The sequence below is a fragment of the Notothenia coriiceps genome, unplaced genomic scaffold, assembly GCF_000735185.1.
Source record: "Notothenia coriiceps isolate Sejong01 unplaced genomic scaffold, NC01 NC01_scaffold00037244, whole genome shotgun sequence".
Classification (NCBI taxonomy): Eukaryota; Metazoa; Chordata; class Actinopteri; order Perciformes; family Nototheniidae; genus Notothenia; species Notothenia coriiceps.
Window position 1 is genome coordinate 26269870 of NW_011369945.1, and position 12495 is coordinate 26282364.

At 40.5% G+C, this 12495-nt stretch overlaps 1 protein-coding gene across 1 annotated transcript; it reads right to left on the reverse strand.

The window, feature by feature from the left end:
* Positions 1–563: 563 nt before the first annotated feature.
* Positions 564–7577, reverse strand: neto2b (neuropilin (NRP) and tolloid (TLL)-like 2b). The gene is made up of 12 exons (XM_010794048.1): positions 7298–7577; positions 6056–6112; positions 5720–5872; positions 4965–5213; positions 4764–4811; positions 4486–4613; positions 3038–3139; positions 2668–2794; positions 2303–2416; positions 1633–1763; positions 1447–1539; positions 564–1376 (listed from the first exon to the last, which is right to left on the reverse strand). The coding sequence occupies exons 1-12, from the start codon at positions 7305–7307 to the stop codon at positions 927–929; spliced, it is 1662 nt and encodes a 553-aa protein (XP_010792350.1). The 5' UTR covers positions 7308–7577; the 3' UTR covers positions 564–926.
* Between the last annotated feature and the right edge of the window lie 4918 nt (positions 7578–12495).

Here is a 12495-nt window from a genome sequence, read left to right on the forward strand (position 1 = left end):
GTTAACAGTTTGATGTTATGTAATCGTATTATAAAACATCATACTTTGACATTTCACTTTATATGGGAAGTTCCAACCAGCATACTTGTGTGACACACCTTTAGGAAGATCCCGCCTCAACTCACACACCTGCCTCCTCTAAGCAACACAGCTGACAGACGGTTGCTGATGGTAACCAGGCACAACAGCGTGTTTACCAACCGTGACGGCATGTCGGTGGTATTGTTTTCACCTTTAGTCTGTGTGAGCTTATGATCATTGCAAAACATTTCTCCAGGAGACACTTGACCGATTGAGTCATAAAACTTTAAAGATGTACAATTTTCAAATAAAATGAAGGGCATGGTTGAAAATGGTGTCGTCCAAGCAATGGTGCAGGAATTGGAGGGGTAGGAAGTGGAGAAGGAGAAATTGCAACATCCTAAATGTAAGTCCGAGCTTTGCCGAAGATGTGATCCTATCCCAAAATGGTCTGTAGCTTAATATCTGGTGTAAAACTGATTCTATATCAGTATCAGGGTGACATTTTTCCTAAAACAATGGTGCATAAATGTAGGCATTTATTCTTTAATACAGGTAATAACACATACAAAAGAAACTGAGCTGATTTTAGCATCCTGTGTTCAAATTGTAATCAAACTCTGTATACATTATTTATAACCTTAACACTGAATGAAAATATATTTTAACTAAATGTATCATATTTGCTTCAAAAAATACATTGATAACAAGAACACTAAACAGCATTAACATCTTTCTTCACTTTTACACCGATGAAAAATAGCACAAGAATGTCTTATGTCAGCTGTTTCAGTCTCCACGCATTGTCTCCTATTTTCTGTAAATATGAAGAACTGTTCCCAAAATGCAGCACTGGCTGAAGTTGCACTGCAGTATTTACTGTGCAAATCTTATTTTTTTTCTTTTCAGAAGTCCATGGACAAGGATCTTTGTTGGGCCATTTCATAGTTCCCCCTTCGGCTTCCTGCTCTGCGTACATACACATCATACCTTCCATCTTCTTCCTCCTCTTCCTCCTCTTCCATCACTCTATCCTGCCGCCCCAGCACTCTTTCCCCTATTCCTTGATGGTCCTGCATACGAGTTGGTTTCATACTAGGCCAGCTCTTCTTCCGCATACTGCTGTTTAAGTCCCTGAAGGGAGGTAAGGCGTTTTGGAAGTCCTCTCTTAAAGCAGGAAGATCCATGGATCCCCTTCGAAGTCCATGTGCACCTTGGCTGCCTTTGATGGAGTCAACAGACACCTGAGAGCCACAGTGGTGTTCGTGAATGCATCGTGAGCCGGATGAGGATCTCCTGAGCGCCTGCAAGGACTGAAGCTCCTCTGACAGCTCTCCAAGGTCCCCAGACATCTCCTAAAAGGATAACGTTGTCACATAAAAAGAAAATGTCCAGCTAATAATGCATCAAAGTAATAAAACTGACCTTGTCTCTGAGAGTAAAGAGTTCGTAATGTGGAGGGTCAAACACCTCCTGGAAGTCGCCCCGTTGGAAAAGGTTATTTTTACGTATCAAGACCTTCGAAATATGAATGAACACATTTGATAAATCATGTATTTCCTCACCAATATTTTGTGGCATGATAATTAATAATACCCTTTGGATTATTACCTTCTTACGTGGCTGTTTGACTTGCACCAGAATTGAGATGATGAGGAGCAGGAGCACCACTCCCGTAGACACGCAGATCACTGTCCCATGAGTCTTTGTGATTGCGTGAAAAACACCCTTGCTCTTTTTCTCTAATGATAGAAATGACAAGAGATAAAGAAAGATAAAATATGAGTTACATTTAGAGTTACGGAGAGTACACCAGTATTACTTGGTGCCATTCTCATCAGGACAGTCTTTATCTTTGGTTGCCAAGAACAATTCAGAGCCTTCGCTAAAAGCCTGTTCCGCTGATAAACAGCCATCCGAAATCCATTCAGGAGCTTTAGAGCCACTAAACAGCCAGGAGGCTCATCAGCAGGACTTTTGCCACAAAGGCATTGAAGTTGATCTGATCATTTTTCCTCCCTCAAAACATTTGCCAATAAGACTTGCTCTGTTCTAATAGGTTGAAAAATTACATAAAAGCCTTGCTTGGATAGTTTGAGTAAATTAAGAGAGTGGGGCCCACGTGAGTGTCTTTTTTCTTGAATTAGAGCAAAAGATCCTTAATGTGACACAACAAAAACAAGACATGTCATCTCATCACACAACACCACTCATTGTAAAACAGCACAGCATAGTGGATTTCTTAGAAAGAATTACACATCCTTTGGGACAGCTAGAGTACCTTTGCAGTTGCTTTCATCCCAGGGAAAGACACAGTTTTGTATGCCGTTGCACACCAGAGAAGTGTTGATGCACATGTTACTGTGGCAGAAAAATGCACTGCCTAAACAGGGCGCTGAAAGACAAACACGTGACAGTGACATTAACAGCGAGGATACATTCTTCTAATTCTTGACCAAAGGAGTTTGACAGGTATCCCATTTCAAACTTCATTTATCTCTGTTCAACCCAGCCTTGTTCATTGAATATATTATCATTTAATGCAACTTTGCAACATATGTGCTTGCATTATCAGATACAGAAACTGAACAAAAGCAACATGGTAAAAACGACACAGGTTAGGAATAATCTGAAGTTGAAACTCACGGTCTGCAAACGAAGTGAAGAGCATCCTGAAGCGGCTGAGACGGCTTGTCTCGTCGGCCCACATCCTCACTACTCCAATACCGGTGTCCAGCATGATGTCATTAGCTACTGTGCTACAAAACTTTGCCTGCAAGAAACCACACACCATTGTCTCTTATAGTTTTGGTTGTGTCGTCTCATTGAGGCCAAGGTCTGTACAACAGTTGCTACAAATGAATGATTGAAGAATGATGGTTAAAAGGAGAATGTAAAACAAGGAAAGAAAGATAACCCCTGCTGTGTAGCAGAATAATGTGCAGCTAATAAATACATTAGAAGAAATGGCTTTCATTTGACAGGCTGGAGTTACTCATATTAAAAAATGTTTTACCTTTAGGTCCTCAATTGCATTACTGCCATCATAAACAGCCACAAAGTTCTTCTTACATTCATTTGAGTTTTCCATCTGGTATTCCAAGAACCGCAGGTAAATCTGGAAAAAACAATGAGGACGGATAAACTATACCTCTACATCTCTAGAAGACATGTTTAAAGGTATTGCTGCATTAAAGGGGACCTATCATGCAAAATGCACTTTTGTACGTCTTTTATACATGAATATGTGTCCCCGGTGTTCCAGGGAACTCACCAAGTGTCAGAAAACACAACCCTCTCTATTTTCCTCCATACCCAAATCTCTAAAAAAGGGGCTGCAACGGATCTGATACAGACTGATCCAGATTTGAACACTGTCCTGACGTCAGGACGGTGGCGCTACGACTATTGGTCAATTCTCCACCTATCAGGGGAATGAGAGGTTGGGCCACGGCCGGCCATTGCTGGTCGAAAGTGCTGGAGTCGCTGTAGTACATATGCCAGGCCTGTAAGTGGCGCTGTAGTCTGCCACAAAAGCAGCGAAGAAGACTTCCCTTGCATGGTTGCCATGGTTGCCCTTCTGTTTATTCTCCGCTGTGGCTCTTTTTCTCCCTCCCCGAGGCAAGCGTTTGCGCCTCCTGCTTTAAAACAAATGAATAATGACTCTATATAATCATATGTAAGGGATAATGTGCAGCGACGCGGTCATTAAGGGGAGAAGAACACCGACAAGCTGATCAGGAGCCCGGCGCGAAGCGGAGGGATCTAGATCGGCATGAAGGCACATTATGCAATGTGCACATTATCCCGCTTATTACACGGCCACATTCTCAACAAAGTAACGACATGACTCCCAATATTAATTGAAAGGCTTTTATGGATTTAGAAAATGATTTTATTGATTTAAAAAATAGTTGTATTGATTTAAATTGACATGCATCCGCTAAGAAAAATAGTCTGTTGTTACTGTTTGAACTAACGTAGCAACGGCAGGAACTGCTTCGATAGTGTTTTTGAGGAGCTTTTTGATTACAGATTTGAAAACATCGTTGCTTGCTTTAAAAGTAGCACAATTCATTATGTCAAACCTTGGAAAGTATCTAGATATCTCTGCCCTAATGCCAAAGTAACTGCCAACTCCCCTCTCCTGCAGAGGGGCATGGTCAGTTGCAGCTCACAGAATCAGCCCCCTGCAAAAACAGGGCTGGAAAGAGCAAATAGAGCGAAATGAGGCATGGCTAAAATGCAGGATCTGTTTGGTATTTTGAAAAAAAAACTATATTTATATACTTTATATAGGTATGGCCCTACAATATATTTTTCAAATATAGCATGATAGTTCCACTTTAAAGGATCAAATATCAATCCATTTGAGTCATTTTAACTGTATGTGGCCTTGAGTAGACGGTTGGATTATAAATGCATAGTTTTTCTTAACACATGCAATATAACTTGTCACTATACCCTGTTGTTTGTCGGGGCTCGTATAGTCCAGATGCAGTCCACTGCCTGGTCGGCCTTCACTTTATATTCCTCATCCACCTGACTGGATCGAATCAGGCCGTCAGCCCCTGACAACTCAAACTGACAGTCTGACCCATAGACAAGAAGCAGACCAATGGAAAACAAGGAGATTAGGGGATTAGAGGTGATAGTGAAAGCAGACTTCCATGAATTTGCATCACATATAACTTTAGAGATGCACTACTAAAGTTAGCCGGAGATCTGTGGGGTTGTGCTACCTGGGATTGGGTTTAAGAGTCCTCCTACATGCAGATGAAATTCAGGATCTTTGGAAGGAAATCATAAAGACACATTTGATTAGCAGTGGAATTTCAGAGTAGATTAAATGAGTCCTAATGCACATTAAGTACCAGGATGGTGCGGTGAGATCATTGCCACACAGCCGGGGTCAATAAAATGCCCCACTGGGTTTTAATCACCTGCTGTGAAGGTGTACTCGACCCGGAAGCCAGACGCCTCCAGCTCTTCATCACTGGAGAAACGGATCCACATAAAGCGTCCGCTCGAAAGCACACGCCCGGGACTGGCTGAGCCACAGAAGCGGTTGATGATCGGCGAGAAGCTGAAGGGACCGTCCCTCACCTCGATGTGGTCAAAACGACACTCAAATGACGCTTCGAGATAGAAGGTCGGATCAAACAGTAGCTCTATCCTCTGGCGGGGCAGGGCTGGAAGCAGAGCACTGTGTCACATCGACTGAACAGAGGTCATTCAGGGATATAATGCTCCAAGAGAATGGACACACAGTTTCAAAAATATTTTCTCCTTTCAAATCTTTACCAAAGAATTACTGTAGGATCGTTCTGTAGTGTGGGCAGCGGGAGCAATTATAGGGAAAGTGATGCACAAAAGGACAAAACAGTTTGATGCATTCTTTGGTGTGCAATATAATGAGGATTGCATTGTGAAAAAGCTATTGCCTGCATGCTTGTTTGTTCTTGAAAAACAAAGGTAAAACCTTAGCATTGGTGAGTAATTGCTAGTATTCAAGCACATGTTTTCAAAACAGAGCATTGTTGAAAATCCCAAAACACTTGTGATAAATGATGAGTAACGCTGTCAATGTCAGAGGAGGCGAATATTACAAATATCAGGATTATTTTAATTTCCAACTAAGTAATCTGACCTTGTAAAGCAGGGAAATCATTTTGCTCACGTATAAGTTGTTGCTTACCTTCAAGCACGTACAGACACTCCTTATTGGCTGGGTATGTTTTGGGGTAGTTTGGGGAGTTGAAGGTACCACCTTCTGTGGTTCGTAGCCAGTTTCCACAGTGATGAGAACGCAGCGGCCTTTGAGACGGTCTAACCCCTTTTGATCCTGCATCTGTATGAATGCAGCATTACAGACCAAACGTTCTGCTATTTTATCAAGGTATTTGTGCAGTTACTGATACAAAATAAAGATGATTGACACAAGGGAGGCAAGGGTATATTACATTTTGAAAAATAAATCAGTGATCTTTAATTAAATTACAATATGTGTCTTGATTTGATGTATCAATCTAACCTTTATTCTGTTGTGCCAGAGCAAATCCTTCATCAATGAGCAGGAAAAATATCCACACTGTAAAAAAAAAAAGGAAATAAAAGGAGCTTAGCAGGATTTGTGTGTCAGTGGTTGTAGTCTCAGCTCAGGGCATTCCCTGAATTTCTATATTAGGTCACGCGTGGGAAGTTCAAAAGTTAGACAGGAAGAGAATAAGCACATCCACCATCTGCTTGCTTAAATCATCAATCTATTTTTAACTCCTTTCCTTTTCTCTCTCTAAGGTTTACACGTAACACAGTGGACTTCAGTAGCAGTTGTGAAAATCTGCTGTTTCCTAAGATACTGTGATCAAAAAATAAAAAGGTTTATGTGTCATGAAGTTATAGCTTGTGTCCATTACATAAAATATGACCTAAATATCTATCCCCGAGGGAACAAGGCCACCAAAATCTTGCTTTGAAATTTCACCGAAGTGGCATGTTGACACAAACGTCCACTCACAAACAAAAAGGGAAAAGCATCAGTTTGGCTGCAGACACAATATATTCCTATGTGTGGCTGTGAGGGTTGGTGACCTAAGAGGGGGCCAGTCTCAGACAATAAGATATTTTCAAAAGCAATACTAATATCTATCAAAAAAATATAATAAGAATATGAAACCACATAAGTAACAAACCTCAAGAAAACCTCAAATATGAAACTAGATTAAATTACTGGAACAAAGTATTCTTCTTTTGACTGACATGACACTTCCCTAAATGTGAGTTTTTAATGTTATATAAATTAATAATTTCCCATGAAATTCCAGTGAGACTATTCTCGCTGTGTGTGTGTGCGCGCGTGCGTGCGTGCGCGTGTGCGTGCGTGTGTGTGTGTGTGTGTGTGTGTGTGTGAGTGAGGGAGGAACACGGGCCTCCCAACTCCTCCTGTCCAGGTAGCCACGACATGCTGCTAAAAAAGGGACAAGATGTCACTTCAGCACTTTAGCTACGCTAGAGACAATTTGAACAAACACATATTAGTTCGATTTTAATGTCTTCAGGATGTTACAATCTTCATTGTGATATTTAGTTTGCCTACAAAATGGGGATCGCACCTGAAAAAACACAAGCATATGAACACGATTCTGCCAACAAAACGACATCGCTAAAAGATTATCAAAGATTAGAAACTCTGGCCCTGCTTGCATCGCTCGCTCTCTCAGAAACATAAATAAATCATTAAACGCCCTAAACCATGACATTATGAATTATCACTCACCTGCATGCATCCTTTCAACTGAAGTCCGTTTTCTTGCGGATTGATTTAAACAAAAATAAATGTATATCCCTCACATCAATCCGTCAGTGTCAGGGATTAGTGCATGTTTATCACTGATCTCCGGAATCCAACTTTCACCTTTTCATCCTTATCCCAGTGGTCAGGATAAGAGAAGCTTCAGGGAGGAAAAACAGCTGATGAACTTCTGACTCGTCAACATCATTCCTTATAAAATAAAACAAAGCGCAAGGACGCAGTTCCTGCAGAGCTGAAGTCTGTGACTCGTCCTCTCTAACACTCGGTGGATCTGTCTGACTGCAACTGCACGCGAGTTTAAGATTGGGCTCAATTGGCGCGAGAAGGGGGAAGAGCAGAGTGCGCATGTGCATTAACATACATGAGTAATAAGTAATATGATAATCCCCTCACAGCATGTTCGACATAATCTTTATACATTAAGAATTCCCAACTGAAATAATACAATTTAATTAGCTGATTCAGGGCTAGATTCCAGAAGGTGCACACACACACACACACACACACACACACACACACACACACACACACACACACACACACACACACACACACACACACACACACACACACACACACACACAGGACAAGGTGCCAAAAAGCTCACCGGGCAAAGATCTATGAAACGTTGCATTCCTTAGCATTTCTATGCAGAGCAGGAAACAGGGCACATTCCCTGTTGTCTACTCTCATTTTTCTCGAAGGACACATGCCGCCTAAAGCCTAAAAAAGCTGGCAGAAGCTGCAGAAAGAAATAAGGAGGTGGTGGGATGGAAATGTTCCTTTGGTCTGTTGCCTTATAACAGCCTGTCACCAGGTCCTCTGGCAGCTGATGGTAACTGCTTTAAATCAGCGTCTCTGCTCACAGATGTAGACAATGTCAGGGTGTTCCTGGCAGCTAAAGACACTCCCATTTGACAAAATGTCTAGGTGCTAATGAGGGATATATTGTGATATATTGTACTTCTCTCCTTGACTTAACACACAGAATGATGATGATGCCAAATATTGTGTAACAGTAGCACAAGATTGAATGTGAAGGGTTGAGCAAATTTCAAATATGATATTACATTTGGGCAGTTTAGTTTGTCATAAACTGATGACTTAAATCTATTTCTGAACAGTAACTCTTGACTATACTCATCCAATAAATGGGTTTTAATTACGATACTTCCCTCTTGAAAGTAGGGAAGTGAAAGTATTGAAGTTAACTAATGTAAACTACCTTAGTAATTTAGTGAAATCACTTAAAGATACATTTCACAACTGCTTACCAATTCTCCCACAGGCAGTAGATGTGGTGAGATTAACTTTCAATGTGCTTAATTTATGTTGAGAAAGTCTTACCTATTATTTGTGTTATTCTTTCTAATTATAATGATCTTGTTTCCATTCCTGCTCCTTCAAATTCCTGTCTCTTACATAATACTTACAACAAATATATAATTCAGTGTTTCCTGAGAAGCATGAATCATTTATTTTCTTGAGTTTGTTGGGTTAGGAAGGGCTGCTGCGTTACCGCCTCATCCTGAGCTGCAGCGAGTTCTCGACAATCCTAGGAATGTCTCTATTTGCCACTCTGTCTGTCTGTCTGTCTGTCTGTCTGTCTGTCTGTCTGTCCTTAAACACACACACACACACACACACACACACACACACACACACACACACACACACACTACACAGTACACTACACATTAGTACACACACACACACACACACACACACACACACACACACACACACACACACACACACACACACACACACACACACACACACACACACACACACAAAACTTGATTGATGAATGTTAAACACCTGAACTTTTGAAAGAACATCCATAACATTCATCTGGTTGTTACTTATCAATATTCCAATTACTTGTATATAGACTATTCTGCACAATTTCTATTATATTCTATTTTATTTTATTTACTTGCACTATTATCTTAGGCCTGTGACCTACACTGTAGCTATGTACATATGACAATAAAAGCCTTGAATCTTGAAAACTGATACACCTTTGTTTACTGCAAATCAAAGCTGCTAAAATCTGCATATGTTGCCAAGGCAACCCTGCTGGAGCCTTGCCTGCTTCTTCTGTTGCAATCAGGGACCTAGAAAGCAGAGGTTTTAGGGGGTTTGACAGAGAGGATCAAAGTGGAACAAATACAAAATCTGTCTATCTGCACTGCTGCAGCGACTGGAGGAAAAGCTTTTTATGAAAGTGACCAAAGTTATTCTGTTTTTTTTTGTTTGAATCCACCCTGAGTAGCTGTATTGTTGGGAAAGATTTTGTGTTACTGAGGTGTCCTTGAGGTCTTTCATTTGCTTCCACTATGCACATCACTGCAGCCATCTGTGCTCATGTGTGCTGTGGACTATATCTTTGAGAAGTATTCAACAGGCTGATGAAAAAGAGTATGATATAAATGCAATGTTCCCAAATAAACCACTTGGCCTAATTCTATATGAACTGAATAAAAAAGAAGGTAGCACTATTGTTGCTTTTACATCTTGTGCACAAATGTAACTGAGGCTTTGTAAGAATCAACCAAGATATCTTTTGGCAAAGGATTCCATTTCATCTTGATCAAAAGCTCCGGAACAGCTAAAAATCTAGTATTGCTACTTATTCCTTTTTGACACATGAGACATTGCAAGCACAAATGAAACCATGATTCTAGCTTATCCTTGTAGCAATAGTAAAAATGCATGATGAGAGGCATGATTGCACCAACAAAAGCTTATAACCAAGAACAACTGCACAGTCTCAATGTCAATCCCCAATCACTTAATCCGCAAAAGCACTAGCATTCCTCCAACAGCTGTAGACTTGTCTCATGAATAAAGTGTGAGGAAATAAGTCAACAGTAATGTGAATATAATCACACATATTTTTATAATGTCGCAACCTTTTTGCCAACCACCAAATGGGAAGCAGGGACAGTAAAGTGTAACTAAAGGAGAATAATAAATCCCAAACTGTTCAGGATTGCAATTAGCATTTTGATTGGAGTTGTAACCAGGCAGGTGATTGCTTGTATTAGCGTGTGCTTAAGGATGAATTAAAAATCTTTAATTTGGCGAAGTCTACGGTTGAGTGAGCCAGGTGACTCTGCTGGGTAAAATTAACTTTCACTCCCTCCACTCTCTCTTTTTGTTGTTGTCATAAGCATGTGTGTGGCTCTAGTAATGCAAATAACTGAAATGTCTAAAAAACAGCGTTTGTGTGTTTTGGTTTTTAATGCAACAGATTAGTATTGCATTTGATGATACAACTGTACCTTATCATTCTGGGTATTTGTGGACATACAGTACTGAGGCAGGATGTTCTCTAACCCTGTGTGTCTTATTCTCGGTGTCTTATTCTCCAAACCCATCGGCAGATAATCCACACTAGTCTAGTCGCGTGAACATTTTTTTCTCAACGAATCACCCTCATGCACAGCCCAACGTTTTAAATCCTACACTTGGCTGAGGAGACAAAAACGGGATATATATAAAACAATAAAAGCCATTATTTCATTGTACTTTGCATGATCTACTTTACTCCTCCTCAGTTTCAAACAGAGTTCATCAAGAACATGATCTACACATATTTTTCATGAAGCCTTATCTAAGCCTTATCTAAGCTAGATCCTAAGAAACTGGCTGGCCCGGACAACGTAGAACCTTTCTTTTTAAAGATAGCTGCAGATTTTATTGCTCTTCCTCTTTTTAACCTCTCCCTCAGCACAAATGCAATTCCAAAAGTATGGAAGTCAGCTTATGTCTTGCCTTTGCTAAAAGGAGGGGAGGCAACTATTTTAAATAACTATAGGCTAATCTCAACATTTTCAGTTCTGGCGAAGGTGCTCGAACGCCTAGTGAGTGAACAGGTAAAGGAGTTTTTATGTAAAAATGATATCCTGTCTAAACATCAGTCAGGCTTCAGAAAGCAACATAGCACCATCACTGCGACAATGAAAGTGGTGAATGACATTACGAGTATTTTAGATAATAAGCAGAGTTTTGCAGCTCTATTTATTGACCTTTCCAAAGCGTTTGACACCGTCGATCATCGCATCTTAAAGCAGAGGCTACTCAGTATTGGCATATCAAGCCATGCAGTGGGGTGGTTTGTGAGCTACCTCTCTGAAAGGTCCCAATGTGTTCACTTTGATGGGCTGTCTTCTGAGTGGTTAAACATTACTAATGGTGTTCCTCAAGGTTCTGTTTTAGGTCCACTTTTATTCTCCATATATATCAACACTTTAGGTGAAAATGTGGATGAAGCTACTTTACATTTTTATGCGGACGATACCGTGATGTACTGTGCAGGTCCCTCCATTAAGGAGGCTGGTGCTAAATTACAGGCTGTTTTTAACATTATTCAGACTCAGCTCTCTGAACTAAAGCTTCTTTTAAATGTTGATAAAACCAAAGTAATGCTCTTTTCAAAAGCTAAAAAGACACCAGAGCCTGTTTTAGATAATTGTTACTATGCAAGGACAAGTACTTGAAGTGGTTACCTGTTACAAATACCTTGGTATCTGGCTTGATGATTGTCTTACTTTTAAACTTCAGGTTAATAACCTGCTTAAAAAGCTGAGGGTTAGACTAGGTTTCTTTTTCAGAAACAAGTCCTGTTTCTCGCTTGAAGCCAGGAAAAGGCTAGTCACTATGACCTTAGTTTTTACCTGTGGTGATTTGTTGTATATGAATGCACCTGCCTATTGCCTGAACAAGTTAGATGCCGCCTATCACAGCACACTGAGATTTGTCACAAATTGTAAAGCACTTACTCATCACTGTACCCTGTATGCCAAGCAGTGGCGACTGGTCATTAGGGGCAGGTGGGGCACAGCCCCACCTAGTGTCAGCAGAAAGTATGAAAAATAATGATTACAAAAAAATGCTAAAATATAATTTAAAAATATATAAAATATATTTTAAGATCATGTTTAATCATCTGATTCGTCTGTACATTGCTGTTTTAGTCTGTGTTCTTCTAATTAGTGTCTACAGTGTGTGCCTATTGAGCTGTTTAGAGCCATGTGGGACAAAACCCGATCATGCCCTCCCTCTCACTGTCTAAGTGAACGGTGACTGTAAAAACTACACTGCGCATGCTCAGAGTATTGGGGCTGCCATCCCCACCATACGTCATCTCACAT